Below are 19,418 nucleotides of genomic sequence, written 5' to 3' on the forward strand. Positions count from 1 at the left end.
GGGCAACCTGTGCCAGGGCCTCCCCACCCTCACAGGGAAGAATGTCTTCCCAATATCTAACCTAAATGTCTCCTCTTGCAGTGTAAAACCACTGCCCCCGGACCTGACACTATCTGCCCATATAAAAAGTCCCTCTCCCTCCCTTTTACAAACCCCCTTAAGAATCTCTGACACTAAGCAGCAGTGCAATATATATTACCAGTGTTTCAATATTTCCAGTAGTTGCTGGGTTTAGACACCTTAAAAACATCCCCATCTACCATACTGTAACACATTTCAAGTCTGAATTCAAAGAGGTTTCCAAAGGCATGCAGCAGGATGGAGACAGTTACTCATGTTTGCATGCACAGGCAAAATAAAACAGATCACAAGAACTGCAACTGCTTTAACTCAAAGTAAGTTACCTTGCATTTCTCTTCTCTACATCAGAGCAACCAATGCTGTTTCTGTAAATTGTATCAGCCAGGTGAACAAGGTACCTACAGAAGTTTTCTAGCTGAGAAATAGTCTTGTCTCCTTTTAGATTACTGAACCACTGTTTAGGAAAGCAAGCAATTACCTAGGCAGAACAGGAAAAAGAAAGTTAAACACAATGTAAGAAAAAGTTTAAAAGCTATGTAACATGATTTGTGAAATCTGCCAGGTAAGACTGCAGTGACAAGGCCCAACTGAGTGAACAAGCGAGAAAACTACCACAAAGAAAAGTAACCAAAATCCAAGCAGTAAAAATCTGAAACCCACAGTATACCTAAGCCATCTACAGATATGAGCCAATCTGTTGGTTGGCTTTAGTTCTTTCTTTAGTTTGTGTATTAAGAAAATATAAAATCTATTTTTCACTGACACTACAGATTTTGAGATACCAAAGCCAAAATTTCATAGGCAACCTCGAATTTTAACTACATTTTCCCTTCAACTGCAACCTGTGCCTTCAAGCACTGTTTGATTTTACTTACACTTTGAGCTTTCTTAATGCTGTCCTCTCCATACTCCGAGTTTTGAAAAGCCATAAGAATGTATCTATTTAGCAGCCCATCTATGGACAGCTCTTGGAGAGTTTTATTTGAAAGGATCCCATACCACTGGAGAAAGTTTCCTAATAACTGAAAACACAACACAGGGAAAATAAGTATTTCAAGATGTACTGAAACCAGACAGTTGATCAAACACATAAAAACACTTCTAAAATATTTAGGTTTTTAAAATATTTTGCAAACCCATTCAGAATACAGTCTCCCTCACTGCTGCAATTTAAACAGAAAATTCCAGAGAAGAGTTCTCTTTGTGTGATCGTGGAGAGCAGGTGTTCAACCAACACGAGTCTCTACTTCTCTGTTTAGTTGGGAGCTAATTTTCTTTACGGCCTTTTATTGGAAAGAAACTATGACAGTCACAGCTTCGAGCTCTCCCATTCCCCCAGAGCAGTATATTTTATTCTGGCAAGCACAAAAGGACACAAAAATCCTGAGCTGAGTACACTCAGTGACATGCAAGTTGAAATGATGGTGCTTTCACTTGGCAATCTTTGAATCACAGAGTCAATCAGGTTGGATCTCTGCTGAGATCATCCAGTCCAATCTTTGAATGAACACCACCTTGCCAACTAGGTCATGGCACTGAGTGCCACGTCCAGTCTTCTTAAACACCTCCAAGGATGGTGACTCCACCACCTCTCTGGGCAGTCCACTCCAATGTTTCATCACCCCTTCCGTGAAGAAATTCTTCCTAACGTCCAACCTGAGCCTCTCCTGGCACAGCTTGAGGCCATGTCCTCTCATCCTGTTGCCTGAGGGAAGAGGCCACCCTCCCCTGTCAGGGAGCTGTAGAGAGTGACAAGGACTCTCCTGAGCCTCCTCTTCTCCAGACTAAAACCCAACTCCTTCAGCTGCTCTTCTCTGAACACGCTCCAGCCCCTGAATGTCCTTCCTGAACTGAGGAGCCCAGAACTGGACACAGCACTCAAGGTGCGGCCTCACCAGTGCCAAGTACAAGGGACAACCCCTTCCCCAGTCCTGCTGGCCACACTATTCCTGATACAGGCCAGGATGCCACTGGCCTCCTTGCCCACCTGGGCACGGTGCTGGCTCACGCTCAGCTGCTGTCAGCAGCACTCTCAGGCCCTTTTCTGCTGGCTCACTCTCCAGCCACTCTGTCCCCAAGCCTGTAGTGCTGCAAGGGGTCGTTGTGACCCAAGGACATGGCACTTGGCCTTGTTGCACCTCACACTGTTGGTCTCAGCCATGGATCCAGTCTGTCCACATCCCTCTGCAGAGCCTTCCTGCCCTCCAGCAGATCAACACTCTCACCTAACTTGGTGTCATCTGCCAATTTACTGAGGGTCCACTGGATCCCCTCATTCAGATCATCAGTGAAGATATTAAACAGGACTGGGCCCAAAGCTGAGCCCTGGGGGACACCACTAATGACTAATGCAGAGGCACAGTGCATTACCAAAGACTAAGAATCCTCAATTAGAATTCTTGCAAATAAAATTAAAGCAGTCTCCATTTACCCTTTTCCACAAATTTGAGTATTTTATTGCTACACTGTCTTAGGCCAAACATTTACCAGATGTATTTACTGACTTACCTTGACAGAGGACCAAAACTGACGTTGGAAAAACAAATATGGACCAGAGTTCTTGTTTTCTAAGATGCTGGAAAGTAAGAGATTTCTTTAATGAGCAACCAAGACCACACCTCTGTCTGGAATTTCTGGCTTCCTGTCTCCAGCACACACATCATTTCCATAACTACTCCCTTCCATCCTTCTTGTCTTTGCTAAATGCTACCAGCAGGATAACAAAAGATGTCCTGTATCCAGGCACTGAACCACACTGGGAAAAACCCCTGTTAACTATGGACAGAAGGCAGAGACTTGCTAAGAAAGATCTAACACCATAGTTGAAAGTAAACTTACTTTTTTGGATATAAGGGCATGAATACATCATCATCTAGTGTTCTCCTCATTCTTAGCAATAATGCCTTTAAAAGCATCTGAAACAGATAAATTTTTTTTTAAATGTCCAAGGCGTTGCTTAGTAGTTAAATATCAGGAATTGATTTTTAAAGCAACAAAGAACAAACAGTAAAGGCATACATATTTCAGCACACATATAGTCTTAAAGTCTCTTAATTTATCACCATACTTGACTGTCCACAACCAAGCTGCAGAGCACCAAATGGCTGAAGAATTCTCTTTCTTGCTGTGTTTTCCAACAGTAAGTGTATTAAAAATAAATTCAAATTCCTTAACTTAGGCAAAGCATTTATGGAAAAAAAAAACAAACAACTTACTTGTGTATTTTTGTTTTCTGCGTTCACCACTGAGGGATATCCATCTACTAGTTTCTGTACAATTGCTACCATTCTAGATGTCTGTGTGGTAGAAAAAGGATCCCAGATATTTTCTGAAATCACTGTAAGAGATTAAAGAATTACTCCTCTTTGAAAAGACTCAAATACAGCTATTGAGACATTAATGCAATTATTTACAAAACAGTAAAATCTGAAAGCACAAAGAAGCATCAGATTTCACAACCCTTTCCCTCCCATTTTCCAAGCCTGTACCTGTTAATTTAGGAAGAACCACTCTCTCTACAATGGTAGGCAACAGTGAAATATCAGCATCATCTTTCACTTGCTCCTGCTCTTCACAGCCATAAAACAGCAATGATTCAAACCACAACATTGTTTCAAAATCTCGGCACTTGCCCTAATTAAAAAAGAACTGGGGTTAGATTCCTAAAAAGAGATCTGAAGTCAACACACAGAAAAAGTATTACGTGTGCAAGTATGACACCACTCACAAAACAGAACCAAACAACTTTAAAACAAATGAACCAATTCCCTCTACCACCACACAGTCACCAGATGTAATGAAAAGTGAAAATGGCAGAAGACTGATTTTTATTTTTAGCAGTTGTTGCCCCACAGATTTTAACTTCTACTTAATAGATGCAGCCAAATAAAAGCCCACAGATCAGGGTATAGGCAGGAAGTACAGCTCAACTGTGCTGCATTATAAAATTATGACTGCTGGATTTGAAATCTCTCTTCTTTATGAGCACCTTGAAATTCTTCTAACTTAACAAAATGCTTACCAGGAGCAGTAACAGAGAGTAGTGAATACAGTTAGACTTGATAACTCTGTACCATGTCTCCAACTAATGTGAGCTTTGTTTTGTCAGCCTGGAAACTCACAGAGAAATAGCATGGGGGAAGGGACAACATGCAAAAACAGTTTTAAATTTAATGAGGATATCTTTCATAGATTTCCCCTTGTTTGATTAATGAAGTGAACCATCAAATTAATAAAAGTAATACTCTGAATTCCCTCTGAAGAGGACTTATGCTTCCCTCCCTTTGCAATGAGAAGAGGTGACAGAAAATTCTCCTCTAAAAAATTCTCCTGGTAGTTAAGAAAAAAACCCACTTCTGAAAAAAGTAGGAAGAAGAGAGTGGGAGTCAAAAGGTACCTGAACTGCTTGTCCTGGTGGCATCTCATGTAAGCACATCTATGCAGGCTGCACAACAAACATGTGCCAGATAGAATGGGTGCTGTACTGCTTCTCCCATGGTCCCTACCTAATTACTGGGCAAGGAGGACTATGAGGAAGACATGGAAAGTGCCAGCCAGAGTTCTGCAGGGTATGAAGGCGTAGGTGAGAGAAAGAAAGATATATAATCTATAGAGACATAGGCTGTAACTCAACGTAAGAACAGGCTTCTTACTTCCACTTCTGAAGACACAGCCTATCTAGAATCACAATCTTCTCTGAAGTATTTGAGAGCCTAAATGTATTTTCATAGAATCACAGAATGGTTCAGGGTGGAAGGGACCTTAGAGATCACCTAGTTCCAACCCACTGCCATGGGCCAGGACACCTTCATTTACGCTGTTTGACTTTTTGGTCTACACCACCCACTAGGGAGGTACTGGTAGGTGCTGAATTGAACTCTGGCCTGCTGGGAAACTAGAGGACAACAGCCTAGAAACTCCAGAAAAGCTTTGCCCCACGAGTGGTGCCTGTTTTAAACTTCATCCCTTTAGGAGAAGCACACATCAGAGGTGCAATTTACTTTGCTCTGCTCAAGTGTGAAAGAACTGCTATGGAGAAGCTTATGCAGAAGCTACTTGCAGACAACCTTACCTCCAAAGGAGTCCAGATAAGCAGCTGAAGTCTGATTAAAGGGTTAAACAGCTTTGGTAAACAGAGGCCAATATAAGCATCCTTATAAGAAGCGAAGTACTTGGAGCGCCAAGCTTCGAACTGTGACTTAATACAATCAATTGAGTAAAAGCTTTCCAAAACATCTTCGAAAACTTTGCTGGACTCCTTCAGTATACGATCTGGCAGGGGAGAGAAGGAGCAGTAAGTTAATTAACTATTCCCTGTAATATATCTTTCAAGAGAGTCTTTGATGCTCACTGACATAAGCTAACTCCTATAAACAAAACCAAAAAAAAAACCCCACCGCCTTTAAAAGTTCTGTTCCTTCTGCCTAAAATATACAAGGCAATAAGAACATGAGCACATGAGTACTCTCCAATAGACTGTCTCGCTTTAAATAGTCCTTAAATGATTTTCAGCCACCAGATGCAGGACTGGGCTGTGCAGTGTCAGGTAACACACAGGTACCCCCGGGAATGCCACATGGAAGGAGTTCAAGGAAATTTATTCTGAAGTCGAGAATACCAGATCTACAAGGGAAAACTCCACCAGTGCTGCAAAAGCACTGGGCCAGAGAAAGACACACCTCCTGTCCTTCTTCAAGACTTTTTATCTTCCCAGTTCTCACCCTGCCACCAGCTCTCTCCGCCAGCACTGCCTGCAACATCTGTTTATCTCTCCTCGTACTAGAGAGAGAGAGAGAGCCTGCAAGCCTCTCTGGAATGCAGAAAGAAAAGGAAAAAAAAAAACAAAAAAAACACCTAGCCACCCTTGAGAAAGGCAATTCCCAGGCAGGAAAGACTTCCTAAGCATCACCTGCCTCTTCAAAGTGAATCCTTGCAGCAGAAAGGATATTTACCCTTACAGGCTGTATTCAGAGTGGATCGAGCTTCAAAGCTGGCCTTGCTGTGCATGGGAGTTTCAAACAGCTCATCTCCAGGTCCCTTCCAAGCCAAGTTATTCTACATCTTTGATAAGCCAAGTGTAAATATAGGAGGGCATCTCAGATAAGCCAACTGAACTGGCAGTTCAGACAGAGCGAGTCCTGGCAGGCACCATGAGCTTACAAGAGCATGCAGTGACAGGACAAAGGGGAATGGCTTCCCACTGCCAGAGGGCAGAGTTAGATGGGATATTCAGAAGGAACTCTTCCCTGTGAGGGTGGGGAGGCCCTGGCACAGGTTGTTCAGAGAAGCTGTGGTTGCCCCATCCCTGGAAGTGTTCAAAGCCAGGCTGGACAGAACTTTGAGCAACCTGGGATAGTGGAAGGTGTCCCTGCCCATGGCAGGGGGTTGCAACTAGATGAGATTTAAGGTCCCTTCCGACCCAAACCACTCTGTGATTAAGCTTCAGTAGCTTTTCTAACCTCGCTCCAAGTTGAAGTTCGTGATATCTGTTGAAGTTTCCTCGTCATCGCTGGAAAGGCCTTCAAGGTGATCTGCCATCTTCCCAGTTTGCTCTCTTGCTTGTCTACGGCGAGCTCTGCAAAGCATAAACCAGTTACCACTTTTTTCTTCCTACCCATACAATGAGCACACCCACCTAAGCTTGTCCTAACTTTTAATTCAAGGAGAGTCAGGGTGAAAAGAACTTTTACTATGCCACCACCTCAAACATTCCACTTATATTGCTGCCTCAAACAAAAGAAGGAAAAGAAACCAGCAGAGACCATATAGATGTAATGGATTTACTATGCTTCCTTTGAGTGATTTTAAATCAGAATCATGCAATGATTCCTTGTTTTGTACACTTGCATGGTAAACTGGGATATATAAGAATACCCCTGGCCCAGCATACCAGGTGAAGTGTTTTCTTCCCTTTGCAGGGAAGAAGCAAACATTGCCACTCTCACACAGGACAGTTGTATCACGTAAGCAGGCAAAGACTCCTCAGTGGACAAGAAATCTCATCCTCTACCTTCTAGCCTCTCTTTCTGCAGTTCGGCGCTTGACTTGCTCTTGATAGATCACTCTGTCTCGCCCAAAAGAATCAAGATTTGGTGCCATCAGTGCTTTATCTGTAAAATTACATTGGCGAAAATTAAAATGCTTATTTATGATTCTAGAAATGTGCTGTAGGCAGTTTCATAAGAGCCTTTTACCTACTTTTAAACTAAGTGTAATTTGAAGTAGAAAGTTGAAGTTTTTAAAAAAAAAACAAAAAACAAAACAAAACAAAACAGAAGCCTGAATTCCCCAAGCGTAGAGGTTAAAACAGAAAGCAGCGGAGTTTGGAAAAATTTCCCCTTAAATGTCAAATAGTTTTCACCATAATTCACTCATGTCCGTCTCACAACAGTGCCCAACTACATAAGAGTCAACAGTTATAACAGAAATTGCTTAAATTGAATGGCCCAAGACAAAAAGTGCTCCTTACATAAACACATTCACCATGTAACTTTTGAAAAGAAAATTAACAAAACGAAGGTCAGGGAATAGTGACTGGAGCAAGAACATAAAACGTTTCACAGTTCTAGTCATTGTGTTTCTAAGTTCATATGCTTTAGACTGCCTGAAGTTTAAAACACATCAAAATCTACAGGAAGACAAATCATCTTCCTTCCTCTTCAAGCTGTGATTATCTTTATAGATGTTCCTGGTTACAGAAAGCACGCAAGAGTGTCTCCAGTTCCTTCTTCCCAGGTAAATTTTAAACAGTGGATTGAATGCTAACTAGTGCTCAGGTCCACCCACTGAAATATTAACATTTAAAAAACAGCCTATCCAAACTTCTGGAGTAAATTTACATGTTCTAACTAAATCTATTTACAAATTCATCATTACAAGTATTAATGATGATCTATGTCAGTATTCTAATTCAATACCAGAACTACTAAGAGCCCTCTCAAAACTTCCAGATACTGTGGAAGAGCTCTCTGTAAAACCCAACCTCAGCCATGACAACTATTCCCACACCCCCATTAAATTTCAGCCTAGAAGAATCTATTCAAAGCTTCTTTTAGGAAATACATTTCTAGTACACCAGGTTTCCAGTTCTCACATTCTCACAACAGCGTTTTCATGGTAAAACTGCAAGGCCTACGTGTGATGCCTGGGGCTCCAAACACAGTCCTAAAAGGAATACGTGTGCTAGCCACTCTGTAAAGGAATAGCAACTCTGACACCCTAACACTTCATCATCCTCGGTAAATTCTACCTAATGGTATTAAAAGATTTCATCTCTGGACACACTGTGACAGAACAGGAAATGGCTTCTATTATAGGATTTTACATCAGCAATGGGACAGACAAGAAAGCCATTTCTAAAAATGGGAAGCTCTCTGAAGCAGAAGGAGGACTCCAATTCCTCGGATATTTTAACTGTCAGTTCTTTTGAATAAAAACTCCAAGAAACATATATTTCCATCCAAGTTAACACTTATGCTTTTGGAAGAGTTTTACATACTGAAGAGTAATAACCACAGGAAACCTCCTCAGTGAGAACCTCCCATCCACAAATTCACAGCAAGCAGGACTTTGAACTGGCTAATCTTAAGCTGTATTTCATATAGGGTCACTCTGTATTAGTCTGATTAGTCTTCCAGTTCTTTACCTTTACCAGTTAAGTGCCTGAAATTAAATACTTATGTTGGCTACAAACCAGAGCATTACACAGAAGTCTAGCCCAGTGCTTCATGGCTTTGTACAGAACTAACTGTAGATGTTAAATGCCATGTATAGATTCAGGAAGGTTAAAACAAATTTTTAAAAAGTCCTGACATAAGAGGAAAATGGGGAGACACATGCTACCACTATTTCCACTGCCACCATGCATACACTTTCAGTGCTAGGAAGGAGAAAATACAGTTAAGAGAAACAGAAAGGAGAGATGAAGTCAGAGTTAGAGCGGTCTGGAGTTTAAAACAAAACAGATTAGAGAACTTTCATCTAAGCGTGCTGCTACCCATCTCTAGAGCAAGGATAAACTTTTAAGACACTCATATGTTAAACATTTACATTTCAATTTAGTCATACTAAGTAAACAAGGTTGTTTAATGAATAATAAAAACCTTCAAGATGGACTGACTTGAATGGCTTGAAAACTCCGAAGATTCATCTTTAATATCATCTTGTCGTCTTTGGACAAGGCGGGAAGCTCGCTGTTTGTACAGCTGGTGCATTGCAGACTCCAGCTCGTTAATCAGAGGCACCTGTAAAAATACAACACACTCCGTAACACCCGGTCCTCGAGCTGCTCAGCTTCTGGGCTCCCATCCTATTCCGAAGCATAACGCTGGGGCTGGGCTCCTAGCAGCACAAACTCTTGCCTTTTACTCCTTTGCATCATCTGCACTGGGAAGGTGTGGAAAATACATGCATTTAGTGTTGGCAGCTTGTTCAATCAGAGCAAGAGCGTTCTGAAAGCAACTTCAGTGGGTTGAATGAGCCTACACAGCAAGACGATCATCTCAGAGTGTGAAATAGTCTTTCCAGTACTCTTGCTTTCTCTACCAAGCACGTTACGTGTTGTACAAGGGTTTACAATTCTCAGACCTTGCTGTTTCCTATCTTTATGCAAGAATGTAGAGGTATTCTATAGATAAATGAGAAAATAACCCAAATATACATAGTGAAAAAAAACACCTATCAATCCATCCTCCTGAAGCCAGCAGCTATTGTTTTGCTCTAACTCTTATTACTGAAATGGAATCAAGCCCTGCATAACCATGTCATGCCAACAGGCAATTCAAATCAGCCAAATGTTCCTCTAGACAACTACTAAAACCAAACCAGTACAATTTGTGCAAGTTATGCATGAAGTATAACCTTGAATAATACACAGGTAAGTCAGATCAGACCTGTCACTTTTTCTTTTTTTAAGTGGACTAAATTTTAGCAGCAACTCTAACAAAAATAGATGATGTTAGAACAGTCCTGACATTAAATAGCAGGTTCATTGATCACTTCTGCGAAAATTCATTTCCTGGGACAAGTTAAAATTAGATCATTATAAATATCCAAATGCAAAACAGAGCTTTTCACAGTCTCTTAATTTGGAAAGGCAAGTCCTTTTGGCACGAACACTTAAGCCATATCCTCCTTACCTCCAGACGAATGCTTACTCCAGTCTTCCAGCCTGTTAGCTCAAATATTTCAGTGCTGCCTACCATCCAGGATTATGGTTTTTTTTCAAAACAAAAGATGAAATCGGAAATTGTTTCCTGATGTAATTTAGAATGTGACTCAGCAGCTATTAAAGAACCTCCTTCAGTAAAATATAAGATTCTGAGATTATAGCTACAGGGCCTTTTCAGCTGAGACTGACACACACATCAGAGGAGATATTACGTGAAAAGAAGTATTAGCTCTTTGTGGGATAAATTGGGACTCCAGGGATTAAAATGAAAGCAACTCTACGTCAACTCAAAATATGTACACCTTTCTTTTGGAAAAAAGACTAGTGAGAAAGATATCCCAGCACTGGAAGCCTATATTGAGAATTTAAGACAATTCTGAAAACAGAAATAATAATCAAAAAATACTAGTTTTACTGCAATTTACCAGAGAAAATATAACTTCCTCTCTTAAGTATGTAAAGGAAATTCTAACATTGAAAAGTTTAATGAATTTTTTCAAAGCATCCCCAGAGGTTTTCTGGATTAAAAGAAGAAACAACCAGTGATGTATTCAGATATATGAATCCGCTTGAAAGTATTTCCCATTGAAAACACAAGAGACTTAGAAGCCCTTATTCTTCTATAATCAATACCGTGGTTAATGGGTCGCTGACAATTTCTCTGACTATAAAAAGTTACAAGCCTCATTCCCTGTTTTGTTTACTCAATACCTTAAATTCGGTGTTTTCAAGGGGTCTTTTGTTCACTTCCACTGTAAACAGTGTAAGAGGAAAAGCAGAAAGCTCCCTAAACATTTAGATCACAAGGACAATTTTAAGGTACAGCCCACATCTCTGACACACAGAGTGTGTTTTGATAATTTGCTTTGCAGGTAAAGTAACAGCTCATCTCCCTGTGCTGTCAAAGTACGCTCGAAACAATTCCATCTTTCTGTATCCACTGTACATTCCTACATTCCAAATGTAAAAACACCCTTACCACTCCCTAGCCTTCCCAGAAAGCATCATTCTGACAGTAACTGCTTCACAAGGAAGTCATGCAGGCATCTTCCACTCTCTTATTTATGGGGGGAAAAAAAATAGATATCACAGGGATTTTGACCTTTCTAGTGCTTGTTTCTAAAATCTGCATTACAGCTGTCTCATTATACTCTCCGCTGTGCCTCACAAATAGGCAAAGTGATTCTAACATTCAGAATCTTTTCAAAATATCCTAAGATATGTGTTCATATATGTATGTATATATATACACGTACAATATTATCATTATTACACATATAGATACATATTTTATATGCTTATGCATATTATAAGCATAACTATGCACATTACTATAAACAATAATAGCAACCCTTTAAATATGAAGCAGTTAGGGCCACAGGTTCTACCAAAAAGCTGAAGGTAATTTATCTCTACACTCAGAACGACAATTTACTGTCCTACTGCATTTCATTTAAATAAAACCTGATACTGATTTTATTAATTGATTTTTTTTTCCCCTCCCCCCACCTCCTTTTTAGAAAACCTTGTAGTGTCCTGTGGACTGGTGGTTCTGAATTGAATGGCACTTTTGTCATGCTGAAAGCACTGAATTCCAAACCACATTATCTGGCCAAATAATATCATCACAAATGAAATGCTCCCGTTAGACTGACCACATCACCTCCTGCTTTTGCCACTCACTGCGCACACAAACACAGCAACAGCCTCCTCCTGACACCAGCAAACCCCTGTGAATGCCCCTAAGAAGCATGAGATGAGAAAAGTCACGTCTCAGAAGTTCAAGGGACTGGCATGGCAGATGAGGAGTGGGGACGCTGAGAAGGGGGAGGAAGGCATCCAGGTGTGGAATCCTCGAAAGACCAACTACCAGGAAAGCAACTGTAGCTGCTGCTAATTTACCAAACAGGCTTGTTAGTTTGCTGTAAAATGGCTGGGATGGATTTATTTACTAGTATATAGAGAGAGGCCAAAAACCTTCCTACAAACTGAACTGAAATTGTTACACTGTAACTTAATAGTAAATTTTCCGGGTTTATACAAAATCTGTCAGATTTGGGATTATGGCTTCATCAGGAAACATCAATTGCAGGTAATTAGTTACACTAATCCATCAGCTGGGTGAATTAACTGATCCACACTTCCTAGGTTTGTTCATGACATAGTTATTCTTCACTTCACAGGACTGAAGATTGGTCTCTCCCAATTCCACTAATACTGCACAATTAATGTCTAACCCATTAACACCCAGAATGCTTTTCTGTTCCTCCTCTCACACATAACAAGCTGGGCAAACAGTAGCTTAAACTACTCAGTCATTTTGACAGGTAATATATTAAGAAGCTACTATACTACTGTATTCAAGTCAGAAGACAATGAAGAAACAGCCTATATACTGATAACTGAATTCTACAGCTCCTGTGTGTGCCTAATATATAGATAAATATATATATATTCAGGAGCCCCTACAATATTTACAACAAAGTAAGTATTCAAAGCATAACGAATATGTTTTTGAGTTAGACATATACAAAGGTATCACACTACATGAAAGAAGGATGTTTTTATGTTTGGGTGTCTTTGAACAGCTACATTACTTTTAAAACTTTTCTCCTTCAGACCAGAGTAATACAGAGTAATGCCCAGTAGGAGGAAGTCTGTAATAACACAAAAAAGAAAAGTCTCTGCTACTGTGTACACGAAGCACTCCAGAAACTAGCAAGGTCATAATCCAGCCCTTATTTGTGCTAACTTGATGTCCAACACAAGTAAAGAGCAGCATCTGAGTAAAGCTGAAATGCCAACGTATCTACCAAAGTCCTAAAGACACAAAATCTACAAGTTTTTAGGCAATCTAAAGTCAGTGATCTCTTACACTGGGAAGAGAGGTTCCTGAATAACCAGCTTAGCATGATGAAAAGTTATTTTTTCAATCCCTGAATAACCAAACCTTCAGAAGAGTTCTCAGGGGACTTTTTTTCTGAGAACAGAGGGAAATGTGGTGTTTGGCATGTACTAAGAGACCCCCTTTTTTTTTTTTTTTTGGAAAAGAGATGAATGTTTTTGCATCCTTACCTTTTCACTGAAACACTCAAGCAAGTCTTGGACATACCCTCGCATTTCTTGCAAAAACTTATACTGTTCACCAATACCCCCAGAAGACCCTTCTAATCTTTCAATTGCCTTGGTAGAGTCCTCTCGGCTTTGCTGATGTTTCTCATATTGCTGCCGATTAGCCTTGTGCATTTCTTTCATAGAGTCCAACCTGAAGGGCAATGGATAAATAGTAAATTTACATCCAAAAGTCTATTTCAGACCATTGAGATATTAAACAGACAGCGCAAGTACTGAGCCCGTACGCGGGAAATACTGCAAAGACATTCTCCAACTTTCATTTGTCACTCTGTCCCCTCTCTCCACCACCAGCAAGGCTAACGTTGGCGTTCGTTTGCTGGACTCAGTGCTGAGTGCATTGCATGGCCACTCCCACTCACTCTTACAGGAGCTGACAGCATTTAGAACAGTGCAAGGTTGGCCCTAAAGAAAAGATGGGTGTCAAGGCTGCAGGTACAGGGGAACTACAGCTTATACAAAGCACTCTTTTTCCTCTACTAACTCGACTCACTGTCAAAGGCTGTAACGCTACCAAGGGGCATACAAACCAATTTTGAAGACATGTAAAGTGCAAGGTGTTCGTTACAAATGATTTCTCATTGCAATTGCGTTGTTCATTCCACACCCCTTTTGTGTACCTGACAAGCAGATTACAGTGTTTAAACCAAAAAAAAAAAAAAAATCAAAACAAACCACCCAACCAAAAAAAAACCACCCCTGTATACACTAAAAATTGAATTCTTCATCTACTGAAGGGGAAAACTCTGATTCATAGTTTAAAAGAATGCAGCTTGATAAGCTGAACACCTCACTGGCCTTTCACTTCTTCACTATAAGACTGTGCAGTGTCCAGAAGATGCAACTCAGACCTGTCTTCAACAACATCAATGGCCTCATATTTAAAGCTTCACTTCCAGAGAAGCAATCCAAGGAGAGTTTCGAACAAAGTGTCAATGCCATCTTCATTTTGAGCTTTTTTTGTTTGCCTTTTTTTTTTTAAGTGGATGTGCCAGTCAGTACTTTTCCAGCGATGAAACTCTGTGTTTGCTCACCGAGACTAAAGACACCTGAGGAACAGAAACCTAGGGGACAGGTCTTTAAGTCTAAAAAGATGGTCTGTCCTACCTGTCTTTAAGCTGTTTCTTTACCAAATCAATAGTAACAGGAGTCATCTCATTACTGGGAGTTTTGAAAGGAACTGTATTATCTGTTTTTTGAGCCTTGGTCTCCGATGATCCATACGCAGCGTAGGTGTATGGGATACCATACGATGAACCATAAGACAGTGTCTGGTAAGTGTTCTGGTAGTACAGATTATTCACTTCAGCAGGCTGACTTGGTTGAACCTAGTGGTAGAGGAAATCCAATTGTACTATATTAGGCTTTAAAGAAAGGAGAAACTTACTTTCTTACACATCTCACACTTTATAAAGTGAAAAATGTAAGCAAACACATTTACAAAATGTCATTATCAAGTGGATTTAAGCATAGAACTTCCAACCTCTCCTTTAAAGTGAAAGAAATTAATACCCTCAGAAGCACCTTCTTAAATGGACAAATTCTCAGTATCATTATAATTCTAAATACTTATACTAGTTCTCTTTAAAGAATATCAGCATTTACACAATGAATTTCTCAGATAAAAAAGCCTTCTGGAAACTACTCAAGTTTGTAACAGATTTAGCCAACACATGCAGAAACAAACCAAACCTGAGTTCAGTTATATACATGCCTGGGGTATGTTGATTCCTTTTCGTATCTGCTCTTGCTCCCATCTACTGAGTTCTTCATCTTGCTCCCCTGCCACCAGTGCTTCATCATCACTTCCCTCAATACCTTCATACAAGTAAAACAGACAAGTAAGGAAAAGGAGGAGATAATGTATTCACAGTAAGGGCCATAACTTAAAAAACCTGTGACCACTCCTCAGTGAGAACTCAGAGCATCTTCCTTTCCTCCTCAGGAGGAATTAAGGACATCGACCTGTGAATTATTAGCATAGGGATTCCACTTGAAAGATCCAAGGAGTAAATCTGCAATTAACTGCTGGTAAAGCCCTCTAATGTTAAAAATCTATGTATCTTACTAATTCTCATCTTCCAAGAGGTTATTTTAACTGCTTGTCAGCAAAGAGAATTCTATATCAAATGTTTTTCTTTTCACGACTATATACTTCCTAAAAACAGAGTACAGGAAAAATAAGAATTGATTCTTAGTGGAAGTTTCTATTAGATTCAGCAGTGTGCACAGGAACATAGTTTTGTGCTCAACATTTTGTAAGCAGATTCCATTAGGTAGTACTTTTTCTCAGCACAGGAATAGAACTCCAGATTGTTTGAAAAACACATTCTTTAAAAACGCTTAATGGGAGAATTCGCAGTGAAAACAGTGTGAACGTTTATCAGCTGTCCTTCTAAAAAGGTTTTACCTATTTCCTCGGCAATCTTTTGCCTTTGGGATTTTTCCTTCACTGTAAAAACTATCCTCCTCTTCTCGTCATCATCTTCATCGTCACTGGCATCATTTTCATCTTCTCGGACGAGGCGGCCTTTCCCCGGTTCGCTCTCAACGGGGGTAAAGTCTCCGAGCTCACGAGCCATCTGACGCTTTTTCCTAGCGGCATGAATAAAAGCAGCATCTGGAATTTCTCCTAGAGACAGATGTGTGCACCATTAAACAACCACTGCAACAAAACGGGTATTATGATTTCTTATCACTCATCTCTGCCGCCCTACCAAATCATCTCTGCACACAGAAAAAACGAACACGGGAGGAAACGAATCCATACTCACAGAAACACCTGCAAGCAACTTAGAAGCTAAACATGTAAACTTTCTGACCAGAAACCCTCAAAGGTGGGATCTTCACAAAAAGTGTGGCTCTGCTTCAGGCAGCTCACACGTCATAAGAGCAGAAGCCTGATGTTCCTATAGGAAACACTCCTATAGAAGAGGAAGCCCTTTGCAGGAGCTGACTATTGCAAAGGGAGGAAGAAATGGAGGTGAGTGACTGTGTCACTTCCTGTCCTGATATTGCTCCCAGCTCTTCTTATTTTGGGGGAACAAAAAGCACCAACCATTTCAACAGATGATGACAGCTCAGAGACTAAGAAGACACCAAACCAGACAAAGTTAACATGAGAAGATTGTACAACTGAAGAGAAACAAGAAAAGTGGACCTAATGAAAAACTCTAAAATCTACAGCACAAAAGTAATGCAACTTATGTAAGTCACATAAAGAACAGTTCCCAGGACATCCACCTTATATTTGGTGAGCAGACTACCACAATTAGCAAACCAGTTTCAAAAATACTTTCTCAGACTGATTTCTTTGGCCTCAGGGTCTGACTAGAACCTCATTATACAAAACAGGTTAGGGAAATATTTCCGATCCCTTGCAGACCCGTAACTGAAACACCTGAATTAAAGAACGGATTTTAACCGACAGCAGTTAAATCTCATGTGAAGTCATCTATCCCAAATCTAGATTTTCTTACAGCTTGTCATCTACTTGGGAGACAAATTCCTGCTTTTGACATCAAGATGAAGCACTCTGTAGCAAAACGTTTTCTCTTGTAAGGCTCGTGAAACTGAACCCCTTTAGAAAACAGCAGTTTCTTGAATTCTCAGATGCCAGATATATTGTTGGAAACTGTTTCCTAACCTCTCATGCACATTAGTCTGCTGTAAACATTGGCTAAAGCATTTGGTAACTTATCAGACAAATTACAAAGACCAACCTGGGCGGAGAACATTCAGGGAGGACAGAGCATTCGAAAACGCCCCACCAGCTTTCGGTTTTTCATCTTCCTTCTCACTTTCAACTTCCATTTCTTCTTCACCATGCTCACTGTTTGCAGTCCCATCTTCTTGGCCTAGATCCTTATTCTGTCCTGTCTTTTCTAGTGGTGCTTCAACTGATAAGACAACAAAGCCCATGTTTTACTCCTTTTATAAAGATCACTCGGAAGTACTTTTTTTTAAAATATAAAAACCAAAAGGAAAAATCAAATTAAAATTTTGCATTATAATTTTATTGCTTGCGATCTAGTAAAATATGCTTTCTTAACTGTGGTTAAGTCACTGACATCCTCTCAAAATAAAATCTGACAAGGCAGGCACACCAACAGCCACTAAACATCCTCCACATTGTCAGGTATTAAGAAAGTAAGGGAACTCGAGATCATACAGGCAACCTTCTCTCTTACATATGTAATGAGAAAGCATTGCCTGTATTACACCCAATCTTTCCACAAGAACAAACTCATCTCAAAGGAAGCTTTCATTTTCATCTTGGGCTGGGTGTAACAAGCCCTTACATCAGGTGGGTAACGTACAGATAGATAGAGCAGAAAGTACAAATACTGTGTAAAACAGTGCAAGTTAAACTCAGCTGCACATATCTGAGGTTTTAGACTCAAGCATTTGAGTAGAGAATCCAGGCTACTGACTCAAGTAGCAGCCACAAGGTCTTTACACCATAACCACATCAATTAGGGACAGCAAAACAAACAGAAAATAGGCACACACAGTCATGTGCAAAATGCAATTTTTTAACGATCTTTGCGACAGAAGCAAGAATTAAGATCCAGGTTTTCACAGATGACCCTGAACACTACACACACAAATGACCATTTCTGCCCCACACCAATGCACGGGCAACTTAAAGATTCTAGTAAGAAAGAATTTGTGGGTTTTCTAAACACAGACAAAACCTTTAAAAAACCTTTAAGAATTTTTTAAAAATAATTTAATTAAATATAAAAAGGGCATTTCCTGCATGGGACCGTGTTCAGCTCCCATACACTTCAGCCGTACCATTGCAATCTTTACATCATAAGCCTCTCAGCTCATGCTCACAGCATTATATACTCTATGCAAAAACATAACTGGAAAAGGAATCACTACACTTTACCAATGAGCTTCCCGAAAAACAATAGTACAACTGGAATTGAAGTCCCAGGCTCTACTCCAAGCTGTGGAGGACCGTACATTGTTAAAAGATCCTTCTGCTCCAACACTTTCAGTCTGTCACCTTAATCATCAAGTCTACTCTAAGGTCCAAGTCCTGAAATAGGCAGCTTACTTAATGACAAAGAACACCACTCTGCTCACCCCGAAAGTCTTCCTCTTTGAAAAGATGCATTACAAGGACACATCCTGTCAGACAAGCACCAGGCATATTTTTAAACTAATATAACTCCTTCCTAACTCAGTAAGAAACTCATTTGTCATAACCACAGCTGAAATTCAGAAAACTGATGTCTACTGACAACCGTACACAGAGTTGAGAAGTTTCATCCTTCTATATTAATTTCCACATAGGAGAGATTCAAAGAACTCTCTAACACCTTCAGAACAGCATCTGTAAGGCTCAAGTAACACGCTTAATGTGCGCTTTACTTCAGCTCTAAACATGAAATCCTCTAGAAGTCTAGACAATTCCTCTTGGAAACAAAAAAAGAAATTACAATACTCCATCTTTCCCACTACAAAAGTTACTATTAGTTTTGCAGTTACCAGCTGTTGGAGAATTGACCTCTGTTCTAACTTTTGATTTTTCAAGATCTTCTTTGTATTCTTTCTTCAACTGCTTTACAATCTTTTTGCTGTAACTTGATTTCTTCACTTTAAAAACTTCTTCAGTTTCTTTAAAAGAGAAATTGGAAAACATTACATTAGACCCACCATCAAGTATACTTACCTATTAAATATCTTAATTTTGTACCTAGAACTTTAGAAGCGCCATTAACAAACAACTGCCAGGACTTTTCAAAGTCTATAGCATTATTTTATGTTTTCAGTATTTCTGTCAAGATTTCTAATCACAAATCTTAGAAACCAAGTTATGGTAGTTACAAGAGAATTCCTTCTAAGACACCTACGAACTGCCAGGGCAAAAAGGCAGTCCGACGTGACCCGTGAACAGCAGCCACTGCAGATTAAAACAAACCCGGCACAAAGCCCCGGGGCAGATGCTCCTCAGCCAACCCCCGCCGGTGCCGGGGGAAAGCGGCAGGTTGGCACAGGTGGGCCCAGCAACTCCCACCGCACA

General features: G+C 40.2%; 1 protein-coding gene across 1 annotated transcript in view; it reads right to left on the reverse strand.

The window, feature by feature from the left end:
• Positions 1-19,052, reverse strand: part of PAXBP1 (PAX3 and PAX7 binding protein 1) — a 21,405-nt gene extending 2,353 nt beyond the window's left edge. The window contains exons 1-16 of the mRNA XM_018077077.2: positions 18,884-19,052; positions 17,104-17,280; positions 15,792-16,013; positions 15,096-15,199; positions 14,489-14,709; positions 13,325-13,514; positions 9,200-9,323; positions 7,091-7,190; positions 6,540-6,655; positions 5,153-5,352; positions 3,570-3,714; positions 3,297-3,418; positions 2,920-2,996; positions 2,590-2,656; positions 957-1,103; positions 405-559 (exon numbers count right to left, since the gene is read on the reverse strand). Coding sequence (XP_017932566.1) covers positions 405-559; positions 957-1,103; positions 2,590-2,656; positions 2,920-2,996; positions 3,297-3,418; positions 3,570-3,714; positions 5,153-5,352; positions 6,540-6,655; positions 7,091-7,190; positions 9,200-9,323; positions 13,325-13,514; positions 14,489-14,709; positions 15,096-15,199; positions 15,792-16,013; positions 17,104-17,280; positions 18,884-19,037 — 2,321 coding nt within the window. The 5' untranslated portion in view covers positions 19,038-19,052. The remainder of the gene's footprint in view (positions 1-404; positions 560-956; positions 1,104-2,589; positions 2,657-2,919; positions 2,997-3,296; positions 3,419-3,569; positions 3,715-5,152; positions 5,353-6,539; positions 6,656-7,090; positions 7,191-9,199; positions 9,324-13,324; positions 13,515-14,488; positions 14,710-15,095; positions 15,200-15,791; positions 16,014-17,103; positions 17,281-18,883) is intronic.
• Between the last annotated feature and the right edge of the window lie 366 nt (positions 19,053-19,418).

The sequence above is a fragment of the Manacus vitellinus genome, unplaced genomic scaffold (genome assembly GCF_001715985.3).
Source record: "Manacus vitellinus isolate BGI_N305 unplaced genomic scaffold, ASM171598v3 scaffold_35_pilon, whole genome shotgun sequence".
Classification (NCBI taxonomy): Eukaryota; Metazoa; Chordata; class Aves; order Passeriformes; family Pipridae; genus Manacus; species Manacus vitellinus.